The sequence below is a fragment of the Ranitomeya imitator genome, chromosome 4 (assembly GCF_032444005.1).
Source record: "Ranitomeya imitator isolate aRanImi1 chromosome 4, aRanImi1.pri, whole genome shotgun sequence".
NCBI classification, from domain to species: domain Eukaryota; kingdom Metazoa; phylum Chordata; class Amphibia; order Anura; family Dendrobatidae; genus Ranitomeya; species Ranitomeya imitator.
Window position 1 is genome coordinate 362,611,839 of NC_091285.1, and position 13,358 is coordinate 362,625,196.

Here is a 13,358-nt window from a genome sequence, read left to right on the forward strand (position 1 = left end):
CCCTTTAACGAGTTTTGCAATATGACTTAGGATAAAAGCCAAATCAATATCTCAATTCGCAGACACGGTGTTTTGGGCTGTTGGCCCTCGTCAGTGCAAAGCATGAGAACTAATTTGGCTAGGTGAGAGGCTCTGGACTGGGGTCTAAGGGGTATCGTTTCTCCTTATGGAGAGTGACATACCATCTCTGGCTTGTCAAGGTAAGGAGACTTATTCGCCATGCAATGCTCCTCTGGGAAATATAATATGCAAATTGCCTTTTATCCTAAGTCATATTGCACGACTCGTTAAAGGGTTGATTGTGACTTGTAGGATCGCTACTACCAACAGGTGGCGCTATAGAGTTTAAGTCCTCTTTTTCTCAGAAGAGGCAATTTGCATATTATATTTCCCAGAGGAGCATTGCATGGCGAATAAGTCTCCTTACCTTGACAAGCCAGAGATGGTATGTCACTCTCCATAAAGGAGAAACGATACAATATTTTATGAATTTATGTATTTGAAATAATTTGAATCACAGGATTTGAACACACAATTCAGAATCAGAGCGCAGTGCACCACGTCCCAATGCAACACTCACCATTTCATTCACCATTCTCTTCCTGTATAAACACTTTTCTGACAGTTTTACAGACAGTCGTGGGTTACAATCCTATTGTTCATAGTTTAAATGGTTATTTGCTTGTCAAAACATAATAGGTTGAATTTGGACTTTTTTCCCATCTTCAACATTAGCTATGAAACGATGTAAATAGGTAATTTTCTGACTACACTTTCCACTGAAATGGGAGAAAAATCGGAATATAAAGCTATAAGATTTATAGTGGCAGTGTTCTGTATGTGAGCATGCTCACAATTTCTTGCGGTCTTCTTTATTCTCTTCATGCATCGAATTAGCTTCACACTTAAGTTTTTCTTTGTCTTTATAGCACTACCTGGACCCACCAATAAAACTGAGAGAAGCCCTCGAGCGGTACGGCCTTACATCAGAAGACTTTTTGGTCATGAATCACGGAGACTCCAAGCTCCTGAACACCTAAGATGATAACCGCCCTGAAGGAGTGGAGAACATCTTGAGATTTGCATTCTGATCAGGATGCAGTGTTTTCTAGGAGAATTTTTTTCTTATACTCTACTGATCTACACCAAAGTGTATTAATGCTTACTCAGAATCAATAGTAAATAATGAATTTACTTGAATAATAAAGTAATTTGATATGCCATGGTGATTTTAAGAAAACATTTGGATATCTTCCAAATCCTTTTAGTTTGGTCTGGCACATTAGCTATAAGCATATTGCTTTCAGACTGACTTTGTAATAATTGTGCCTTTTCTAAGACATTGTAAAAGAACCCAGACCACAGGCATTGGCTCTTCTGTTAGCATTCTTTGCCTGTGCTCACATTCAGCATGTGGATTGTTTTGCTGTAGTGAGTATCCGCACATTACTGCAGTGCAGCTTTGTTTCGGCACATCAGCTGCCATTCATTTTCCCTTTTTACGAGTATCAGTAAGTACTGTACTTATACCCACTTTAGCTCAGAACACAGATTTCCTCACCTAATCCTTCACAATGGCAGTGCACTGTATGTCTTTTCTCACTTATTTCAGTGAACAGAACAAATTTCACTGGTGCCGTTTTACAGTGAACAACCTGATCTGTCACAAAATAATTGGGCCATGTGAGAACTTGTTAATTAATACCTCTAATTGCTGTGATGACTGCATCTCTCTTCAGATCACTGGCATCGGGCTGAAAACCATAAACCCAACAGGGCGCTAATATCAGCCGGGACCTGCTTTACTTAGGATGAGCAGCCTTGGTTCAATGCATACCTAGAACTTATTCGAAAAGCGTTATTTAACTTGCATACTTCACCCTTTTTATCAGATTAAGGTAGGATTTTCCTCAGCTTATAGGAGTCTGTTTTATACAAGATGCACAATACTCCTCAGCCTTCACTACGTGAATATAGGTATTCTGACTGTACCAGCAGCAGTGAGACGACAGCTGGTACATGGGCATTTTGGGATGCTGGAAAGTATTGCAGAAATCATAGGAGGAAGAGCCCAACAATTATAAAGCCAGGAATGAAAGACAAAAAAATTACACAGAGCCCAAACTTCAAAGGCTGCAATTCATTGTGTTAACAGCTATGGCTGTGTCCACACCTTGTAGTTTTGGATCCATTGTATGAAAATTATACTGTATTATGGACTAAACCTAATAAGTGCACATCAAAAAATTACTGCAACATACCACTCTATATTCAGATGGTTTACAAAGGCTGAGAAACCGGGAACAATATACTACTGAATCCAAGACTACCTCTAATACCAATCAGTCAGTGCATTCCTCTGCCTGACATAATGGTGGTTGGCTCTTGTTAGGGTAGAGAGCCATGTTGTGGCCACAGCACAACCAGAAGCTGACCCTACATGCAGCTATAACAACAACAAAAAAAAGTTAGCCCAGCAATACATTTTGAGAGTGTTGCTTTTTTTTTCCCTAAGTCACAGAACTTTTTTTTTTTACTCGAAATATTGTTTGAGGTTTCCAAAAGGAAGTGCCTTTGTGAAAAAAGGGAAGAAAAAAAAAATCATTGAGCAAACAACTACTGTATATGTACGTTAAGGCTATGTGCACATGTTCAGGATTTCTCGCAGAGAATTCCTGAGAAAAACCTGAAATTTTCTGCGAGAAATCCGCATGCGTTCTTGGCGCGTTTTTGGTGCGTTTCTTTCTGGACATCTCCCAATGCATTTTGTAGTGGGAAATCTGCAAAAAAAAAAAAAACAAAAACGCAAAATGAATGAACATGCTGCGTTTTTTACCGCGATGCGTTTTTTTCGCAGAAAAAAACGCATCACGTGCACAAAACATGCGGAATTCATTCTAAATGATGGGATGCTTATTGTATGTGTTTGTTTTTTTTTTTTACAGTTTTATAGCGTTTTTATCGGGAAAAACTGCGAAAAAAAAACAGCAACGTGTTCACACAGCCTAAACCTTAGTATATGATCTAAAAGATCGATACTGCCTGTTGGAAAAGAATGTATGTACAAAGACAGGAAAAGGCTGAATGTATAAGTAATATACAAATATTGTAAATCAATTCCTATCACTAACTGCTTGTCCAAATATCTTCAGATGTATATGCTGACAGATTTCTAAAATGATTGCTATGTATGGTGTTAAATAGAAAAGTACAGGGCAGGTCAGGCTTCTTTCCTACTGCATCTTCCTTGTGTGTCTGGATTCATCTAGAGACCTGTAAGTAGATACCTCTATGGAATAGTGAAGTCCAGATCCATACAGCTAGAATAGATGGAATCCCTGATGTACAGTGGCCAGATGTGGGTAGAAAGGATAGTGTGGGTTGTAGATGTGATTTAAGAGTTTGGCAGGAACGTGGTCCAGTGGCCGCAGTAGTCAGTGAACACCTGAACAGAGCCCTGCAAACTTCCTAACACCAGCCAGCATCACATGTATGCTCAGCCGAAAATGTACCGAGAATGCTGGCACAAAGGAGGTGGCTTCAGGACTCTGGTGTGGAGGCCACAGACTACTGGTGTTGCCATTAGACTAGTGCCCTGCGAATCTTATTACTCAACTCTAGCTAAACGAATGTGCTAGAAGCCGTCACAGCTCATATGGTAAATGGACGCTGAAGATGCAGTGTGAAGGAACCCTAGCATTTTACAACTCCCATGGCCTTGATATTTCTGCATTTACTAACTTTATAGCATACAGTTTACATTAATTAAGTGTATTCCAAATTCATACTGGACAGGTGTTTAAATACCATCTTTGACAACTTGAATCAGGTTGATATTTTGTGATTAGTCATTGCAACCAAAATAACTTCTTACTTAAGTGTGAAAAAAACCTAAAAAATAAAATACTATTTGATCACATGTGACTTTTCTTTCAATAATTTAATAAAAATCTGTTCACACTGACAGGTTACAATCGGTTATAGATATAAATTCTTGATGCAATGCAGACTTTTTTTTTCCCGGTCCACATATTAGGAATTTTTGCTTCTTACAGCACTTATACATCTTTTCACTTGCTCTTTTATTTCTGTATCGGGGAAAAGTAATAAGGGGGCAAGATTTCTCTGGAGGGCTGCTGGATCTTCAAACAGGACTGCATAGAGCGAGTCTTCCTTGTAGCGAGCCTGCCCAGCACATTGCTGTTCTCTGCCCAGGTTCTCCGAAAGATTTGCTGAAAATGTCAGTGCTCTTATAAGAACATCCCTTGTATTGCTGCTGTCAAAGAGGCATATCAGCGCTGATGGTGCCTGTAAAGAGATAATGATAACCGTTTCATATCCAATTATTTGCCATGTGCTTAAATTCTAATTCTTCACCTGTCACTAGAAAATGAACCTGCCTATTCAGAATAAGGTGTCCCATAACACTTTTCCTGGTCATTATAGGACTCGCCAGTTTTCCTCTGCATGCTCTGTAATTTACAATCCACTGTTTGCTGGGGGTATGAGATGGGGAGCAGTGATTACCCCCCTAGACAGCATAGTGTAGAGGGGAATGCCTGATCTTCAGTCAATTTTTTTTTTTTTTAGCTCTCCCAGACAAGCTGCATGATCTTGGAAGACATTATACAGCAGATCGGAACAGTCTTGATCTGAATCAACCTCTTATGCCAGGTAAACCACTTGGCGCTTTGCATGATGGTTCTCTGTCCCATCCCCCCCTTCCATACATAACACCTCAAATCCATCTTGGACTGGAAAGGTGTTTTTATTTTAATAGGGCAAACATTGAGACGGAGAAGGGCTTATCCTAGTAGTGGACAACCCCTTTACGAGGGGCGTTCATTAATAGATTTCCACTAACCCACTTGTATTTATCACAGGACGCTGAGACTGCACATGCTCAGGCAAGGTCATGCTCACTGTATTTTGGGACCAGCACGGAGTAGTACTGATTAGAGATGAGCGAATTTGATCGGGTCAGGAGTTATTCGGCAAGTTATAGCACTTGCCAAATAAGCTGCAGAGGAAAACTGCCTTCCTGGATCGCTCCGGCTGTTCAGCTCCACAGCCGCATGTGTCGCTGCTGTGTGACAGTCACAACACATGCATGGAGAGCCCATTTGCGAAATTCTGTCCATACCCTGCAGAACGGGATTAGGCCGTATGCGCTGACATGGTCGTTGACTATTATAATGCAGACTGAATCAGTGTGCTCTGCTGTACATGATTTCTGGCCGTATAGGACTAGTTGAGCAAGATGTAGTCCACTATGTCTTGGTGTCCACCTACAATAGCAGTATATGGCCGAAAACTATGTATAACAGTCAATCTAGATCATTGTATTCAATAGCCCCCCCATCAGTGCATATACCAAATCCTGTTTTGCGAGGGGTCGGACATAAGCCCTGATGGCACAACAGTAAGGATGCCAAAACATAGCCTAGTTAGTACAATGAATGCTACAAAAAACACAAAAACAATTGTGCCATTGTTTTTAACCCCTTCACCCCGGAGCTTTTTTCGTTTTCCGATCCCCTTATTTCTAGAGCCATTACTTTTTTAATTTTCTGTCAATATGGCCATGTGGGGGCTTATTTTTTGCGGGACGAGATGTACTTTTGAACGAGACCATTGGTTTTACCATGTCGTGTAACAGAAAACAGGAATAAAATTCCAAGTGCGATGAAATTGCAAAAAAAGTGCAATCTCACACTTGTTTTTTGTTTGGCTTTTTTGCTAGGTTCACTAAATGCTAAAACTAACCTGCCATTATGATTCTCCATTACAAGTTCATAGACACCTAACATGTCTAGGTTATTTTTTATCCAAGTGGTGAAAAAAAATTCCTAAGTTTGCTAAAAAAATAAATAAATAAATAGCGTCCGTTTTCCGATAGCGTCTCCAATTTTCGTGATCTGGGATCGGGTGAGGGCTTATTTTTTGTGTGCCGAGCTGGCATTTTCAATTATACGATTTTGGTGCAGATACGTTCTTTTGATCGCCCGTTATTGCATTTTAATGCAATGTTGTGGCGATCAAAAAACGTAATTTTGGTGTTTCGATTTTTTTTTTTCTCGCTACGCCATTTAGCAATCAGGTTAATGCTTTGTTTTTATTGATAGTTCGAGCGATTCTGAACACGGCGATACCAAATATGTGTAGGTTTGATTTTTTTTTTTATATTTTGATTGGGGTGAAAGGGGGTGCTTAGAACTTTTATATATATATATTTTATATTTTTAAACACTTTTTTTATTTTGGCATGCTTCGATAGCCTCCATAGGAGGCTAGAAGCATGCACTACACCAGGGGTGGGCAATTAATTTTGCCATGGGGCCGCATGAGAAATTGGGATGGTTTTAGAGGGCCGGACTAATATAATTAACTATTTTTTACCCAATAGTATACATATGTCATATTCTATCTTTTCATAAACAAACAGTATGTTAAACTTCCCCCCTCCCCAGTATGTGATATCCCCCACTTTAGGTAGTATTCTCCGTGTAGCCCCCAATATGTAGTATCCCTTAATGTAGCCATCCCCTGTAGGTGATCCCCACTGATAGCAATCCCCCCTGCCCTGCCCCCCCCAGTATGTGATATCCCCCACTTTAGGTAGTATTCTCCATGTAGCCCCCAATTATTGTCACCCTGTGTATTCTGCACCCCTGTGTCTCTCTGTGTATCCTGCACCCCTGTGTCTCTCTGTGTATCCTGCACCCCTGTGTATCCTGCACCCCCTTGTCGCCCTGGGTATCCGGTGGCTGCACTATATGGCAGCGTCCCCTATATAACATAGGCTCTAAGCTGGTCCGCCATAACTTGTGTTTCAGGTGATTTAATGGGAAGATCAGGGATCATAACTGTCGGCCAAAAGATTATTCTTCCTGCCCCCCCTTTCCCCCAGTACGTGATATCCCCCACTTTAGGTAGTATTCTCCATGTAACCCCCAATTATGGGCAGGGAGGATTGCTATCAGTGGGGATCACCTACAAGGGATGGCTACATTAAGGGATACTACATATTGGGGCCCAATATGTAGTATCCCTTAATGTAGCCATCCCTTGTAGATGATCCCCACTGATAGCAATCCCCCTGCCCTGCCCCCCCCCCCCCCCAGTGTGTGATATCCCGCACTTTAGGTAGTATTGGGCCCCAATATGTAGTATCCCTTAATGTAGCCATCCCTTGTAGATGATCCCCACTGATAGCAATCCCCCCTGCCCTGCACCCCCAGTATGTGATAGCCGCGGTAGCCCCATGTAGTAGTCCCCCTCCCTCACACTCCCCAGCAACACAGGGACCCCCTCTCCCCCCGACCGCGCGGATACTCACCCTCACCCAAAGGAGACCGCCAGCCAGCAACTTTCACCGCAGCACATCTCGCGCGGTGCTGGAGTGACGTACGCACGTGATGTACAGGGCCGGCCAGTGAGCACCGCCCCGCCCACCAGCGTCGCCCTGACCGCCGCCCTGACCGCCGATGCAAGATCACATGGGGCCCCATATGATCAACGCATCACACAGCGGGCGGAGTCAGTGGGTATGGCAGGGTGCAATCAAATGACCAATGCACTCCGGCGGCCATCTTAATCATGGGCTGCTCAGAAGCGTCTGGCGGCTGGAGCGGTGCCGGGCCGTTTAAAATCATCAGGCGGGCCGGATGCGGCCCGCGGGCCGCATCTTGCCCAGGTCTGCACTACACGATCGCCTCTGCTACATAGAGGTGAAGTACAGATCACCTCTATGTAGCAGAAATGCAGGTGTGCTTTGAACGCCGACCACAGGGTGGCGCTCAAAGCAATCGGCCATCAACAACCATAGAGGTCTCAAGGAGACCTCTGGTTGTTATGGAAATGCACCGCTGACCCCCGATCATGTGACGGGGGTCAGCGGTGCGAGCACTTCTGGCTGCGTGGCCGGGAGCGCTAGTTAAATGCCGCCGTCAGCGTTTGACAGCGGCATTTAACCAGTTAATGGGCGTGGGCGGATCGCGATTCCGCTCGCGCTCATTGTGCGCACAATGGGCGTGGGCGGATCGCGATTCCGCTCGCGCTCATTGTGTGCACATGTCAGCTGTACAAAACAGGTGATATGTCGTGGCTTTGAGGTGGGCTCACCGCTGGAGCCCACCTCAAAGTGGGGGTTCTGCCAGCTGACGTACTATTCCGTCAGCTGGCAGAAAGGGGTTAATCTGATGATCGCTGCTATGTAGCAGAGCCGATCGAGTTGTGCCAGCTTCTAGCCTCCCATGGAGGCTATTGAAGCATGGCAAAAGTAAAAAAAGTGAAATAAGTGAAAAAAATATAAAAGTTTAAAATCACCCCCCTTTGCCCCATTCGAAATAAAACAAACAAACAAAAAATCAAACCTACACATATTTGGTATCGCCGCAGTTCAGAATCGCCCGATCAATAAAAAAAAAAGCATTAACCTGCATAGCAAGAAAAAAAATTTGAAATGCCAGAATTGCGTTTTTTTTGGTCGCCGCGACATTGCATTAAAATGCAATAACGGGCGATCAAAAGAACATATGTGCACCAAAATGGTATCATTAAAAACGCCAGCTCAGCACGCAAAAAATAAGCCCTCAATCGACTCCAGATCACGAAAAATGGAGACGGTACGGGTATCGGAAAATTGCGCCATTTTTTTTTTTTTTAGCAAAGTTTGGAATTTTTTTTCGCCACTTAGATAAAACGTAACCTAGTCATGTTTGGTGTCTATAAACTCGTAATGACCTGGAAAATCATAATATCAGGTCAGTTTTAGCATTTAGTGAACCTAGCAAGAAAGCCAGTCAAGTGTGGGATTGCACTTTTTTTGCAATTTCACCGCATTTGGAATTTTTTTCCCGTTTTCTAGTACCGGACATGCTAAAACCAATGATGTCGTTCAAAAGTACAACTCGTCCCGCAAAAAATAAGCCCTCACATGGCTATATTAACGGAAAATTTAAAAAGTTATGGCTCTGGGAAGGACGGGAGCGAAAAACTATATGATAGAATGGTGTCACACGGTTGTCTAAAAACTGCACCCCTCAAGGTGCTCAAAACCACATTCAAGAAGTTTATTAACCCTTCAGGTGTTTCACAGGAATTTTTTGAATGTTTAAAAAAAAACAAAAAAAACGAACATTTAACTTTTTTTTTTTTCACAAAAAATTTACTTCAGCTCCAATTTGTTTTATTTTACCAAGGGTAACAGAAGAAATTGGACCCCAAAAGTTGTTGTACAATTTGTCCTGAGTACCCCGATAACCCATATGTGGGGGTAAACCACTGTTTGGTTTATTTTATTATTTTTATTTTTTTCCCTAACTAGGGGGATGATGAAGGGGGGTTTGATTTTCTTTTATAGCTGTTTTTTTAGCGGATTTTTATGATTGGCAGCCGTCACACGCTTTTTATTGCAAAATATAGTTTTTGCGTCTCCACATTTTGAGAGCCATAATTTCTCCATATTTTGGTACACAGAGTCACGTGAGGTCTTGTTTTTTGCGGGACGAGTTGACGTTTTTATTGGTACAATTTCCGGGCACATGAGAGTTTTGATCACTTTTTATTCCGATTTTTGTGAGGCAGAATGACCAAAAACCAGCTATTCATGATTTTTTTTTTTTTTTTTGGGGGGGAGGGGTGGCGTTTCATGTTTGGTGAAATTGATAAAGCTGTTTTATTTTTCGGGTCAGTACGAATACAGCGATACCTTATTTATATAATTTTTTTGTGTTTTGGCGCTTTTATACAATAAAAACTCAAAGTAAAAATAATTTTGCATCGCTTTATTCTAAGGACTATAACTTTTTTATTTTTTTGCTGATGATGCTGTATGGGGGCTAGTTTTTTTGCGGGACAAGATGACGTTTTCAGCGGTACCATGGTTATTTATATCAGTCTTTTTGATTGCATGTTATTCCACTTTTTGTCCAGCGATATGATAAAGCATTGTTTTTTGCCTTTTTTTTGTTTTTTATACAGTGTTCACTGAAGGGGTTTACTAGTGGGCGTTTTATAGGTCGGGTCTTTACGGACGTGACGATACCAAATATGTGTACTTTTATTGTTTTTTTTTTATTTAGATAAATGTATTTATTGGAATATATATTTTTTTCTTTAGGAAATTTTTTTTTTTCACACATGTAATATCATGCTATAGTGTCAGATCGCTGATCTGACGCTTTGCAGTGCACTGTGTCAGATCAGCGATCTGACAGGCAGTGCTGCAGGCTTGCCGGTGCCTGCTCTCAGCAGACGCTTGCAAGCCACCTCCCTGCATGGCCCGGAAGTAGCCCCGCGGCCATTTTGGATCTGGTGCCTGCAGGGAGGAGATGCTCAGAACAATGCGATCACATTGCGTTGTTCCGAGGGTCTCGGAAGCACGTAGGGAGCCCCCTCCCTGCACGATGCTTCCCTATGCCGCCGAAACGCTGCGATCATGTTGATCGCAGTGTTCCGGGAGCGATCTGTGACCGCTCCTAGCACATAGTGCCGGATGTCACCTGTAATAATCAGCTGACACCCGGCGGCTATTGGCCGCGCTCCCCCCGTGAGCGCGGCTGATCGCCTATGACGTACTATCCCATCCCTGGGAATTAAGTCCCAGGTCACCTCGATGGGATAGTACGTCATATGGCAGAAAAGGGGGTTAAAGCAAATCTGTCACCAGTTTTGTGACATACAGCTAAAACTATCACCTTATTCAGTGTCTGTGCTGATTTCCTAAATCCTTGTATATCCCCGACTCCTGGAAAACCTTTTTAATTTCTCCCGCGCTATGTGGTAGTCTTCTTGGTCCGGTCTGATGGGTGTTGCTTTGGGCCTCGCCGTCCTTTAATTGATGTGGATGACACATAAGACATCGTCCACATTGCCCTGCGACGTCTCGTGCCTGCGCAGTCTGCTTTGCCCAACTGCAGGCAAGGATGAAATACAGAAGTGCAAATTCGACAGCACACAAATTTCCAGTACACGAGACAGAAATACATTTGCGGAGACTGCGCACTTCTGTTTTTCAGCTTTGCCCGCAGATGGGCAGCAAAGCAGACTGCGCAGGCACGAGATGTTGCACGGTGATGGGTGATGTGCATAGTCATCCTAGTCAAAGACAGAGGACTGCGAACAGTAGCTGGGGGAGGGATGGAGAGCCCCGAAGCAACATCCATCGGACCGGACCAAGAAGATTACCACACAGCATGGGAGAAATTTAAAAGGTATTTCTGGAGTCAGGTGGTTTAGGGAATGCAGCACAGACGCTGACTAAAGGTACCGTCACACTAGACGATATCGCTAGCGATCCGTGACGTTGCAGCGTCCTCGCTAGCGATATCGTCCAGTGTGACAGGCAGCAGCGATCAGGCCCCTGCTGTGCTGTCGCTGGTCGGGGAAGAAAGTCCAGAACTTTATTTCGTTGCTGGACTCCCCGTAGACATCGCTGAATCGGCGTGTGTGACACCGATTCAGCGATGTCTTCGCTGGTAACCAGGGTAAACATCGGGTAACTAAGCGCAGGGCCGCGCTTAGTAACCCGATGTTTACCCTGGTTACCATCGTTAAAGTAAAAAAAACAACCGCTACATACTTACCTACCGCTGTCTGTCCTCGGCGCTTTGCTTCTCTGGTCTGGCTGTGAGCACAGCGGCCGGAAAGCAGAGCGGTGACGTCACCGCTCTGCTTTCCGGCTGCCCGGCGCTCACAGCCAGACCAGAGAAGCAGAGCGCCGAGGACAGACAGCGGTAGGTAAGTATGTAGCGTTTGTTTTTTTTACTTTTAGGATGGTAACCAGGGTAAACATCGGGTTACTAAGCGCGGCCCTGCGCTTAGTAACCCGATGTTTACCCTGGTTACCCGGGGACATCGGGATCGTTGGTCGCTGGAGAGCTGTCTGTGTGACAGCTCTCCAGCGACCAAACAGCGACGCTGCAGCGATCCGGATCGTTGTCGGTATCGCTGCAGCGTCGCTTAGTGTGACGGTACCTTAAGGTGATATACAGCTAAAACTATCACCTTAAGGTACCGTCACACTAAGCGACGCTGCAGCGATCCGGATCGTTGTCGGTATCGCTGCAGCGTCGCTTAGTGTGACGGTACCTTAAGGTGATAGTTTTAGCTGTATGTCACAAAAAATGGAGACAAGTACCCTTTAAATCCTGAAGAAAAAAAAACCAAAAACACCATTACACAGCTTGGTATATTTCCTTATCAAACAGCCTATTTGTCTATGGGTGGATATTTATATATGCGGACCATGCATCACCAATTTTTCAAAAGCTACAGCCGGCGTAGGCTATGTGTGCATGTTCAGGAAAGTTTGCAGAATTTTCCTGAGCAAATCCAGACTACTTTCGCATTTTTCTGGAAGTTCCCAATGCAATAGTATAGCGGCAAATCTGCAAAATTAATGAACATGCTGCGTTTTTTCCACAATACGTTTTTTTTTTCCCCGAGGAAAAAAAACGCAACATGGGCACAAAAATTGCAGAATGCATTAAAATTGATGGGGTGCTTAATGTAAGCGTTTTTTTGCACCAGAAAAATCCGGAACATGTGCACATAGCCTTACAGTAAGTTGATAATTGAAATAAAGGGAACATTTTACCTTAGCTGCCAGGAGAGGCACAGACATCAAAGGATTTGCAGACAAGTTCACGAGAACTTTTAATACATGTATCTTATGGGGTGGAAACAAAAGAAAACTCAGTTTAAAATTAGGATATTGCAACCCAAAGCAGGTTACAATATTTGCATACATAAAATGCAGCGTCTACGTACCTTGGTGGTGTCATTTCCTCCATCCAATACGTGGAGTAAATTGGGAATATAATCAACCATTTTCTCATGGTAATTATTGGTGACTGACATATTGATTAGCAGTCTTAGGCCAGCGAGCTGCACTTCAGAGTTTAAGGCAGATTCTGTGATATTTTTTAATACTTCATTTATAAAGGCCTAAGTAGCAAACAAGCAAATTGAGAAATACTTAGAAAATGGAACATTGGTGACAGAAGGGAATGAACTAAAGGATAACTGTTGACCATAAACAAGTGAGTGAGCCAAGATTAAATCGTCACATCCATTAGGGCCTTACTTCAGCTATTATTTTTAGACATTAATAAAATCTTCAGGGCTATAGCAAAAGATGCGTTACCGTGTGTGGCGTTCAATGGGAGTATCATGGCTTGGACACAGAGCAGTCCCAAGATTTGGGTTATAGAGTGGATCAAAGGTGCTCATGCTCAGCCTCCGCTTCAGTCATGGTTAAAGGGACCGCTGGAGAAAGCAAAGTACAGTCCTCTGCTTTCTCTGGCAATCCCATATGCAAAAAATGAGGCATATTGAAGGGGCTGCAGAGCCCT

The 13,358-nt window shown here is 43.2% G+C and overlaps 2 protein-coding genes across 4 annotated transcripts in view; one reads left to right on the forward strand and one right to left on the reverse strand.

The window, feature by feature from the left end:
- NAPEPLD (N-acyl phosphatidylethanolamine phospholipase D) overlaps positions 1 to 3,917 on the forward strand; it is a 52,676-nt gene extending 48,759 nt beyond the window's left edge. Inside the window, exon 5 of the mRNA XM_069765116.1 lies at positions 930 to 3,917. Within this exon, the coding sequence (XP_069621217.1) occupies positions 930 to 1,040 (111 nt within the window). The 3' untranslated portion in view covers positions 1,041 to 3,917. The remainder of the gene's footprint in view (positions 1 to 929) is intronic.
- A 4-nt stretch (positions 3,918 to 3,921) lies between these two features.
- Positions 3,922 to 13,358, reverse strand: part of ARMC10 (armadillo repeat containing 10) — a 35,779-nt gene continuing 26,342 nt past the window's right edge. For 2 of the 3 annotated variants that reach the window (XM_069765117.1, XM_069765119.1), the window contains exons 4-6: positions 12,775 to 12,951; positions 12,602 to 12,673; positions 3,922 to 4,308 (exon numbers count right to left, since the gene is read on the reverse strand). In XM_069765117.1, the coding sequence (XP_069621218.1) occupies positions 4,033 to 4,308; positions 12,602 to 12,673; positions 12,775 to 12,951 (525 nt within the window). In that variant the 3' untranslated portion in view covers positions 3,922 to 4,032. The remainder of the gene's footprint in view (positions 4,309 to 12,601; positions 12,674 to 12,774; positions 12,952 to 13,358) is intronic. The other variant, XM_069765118.1, reaches the window with a different exon arrangement.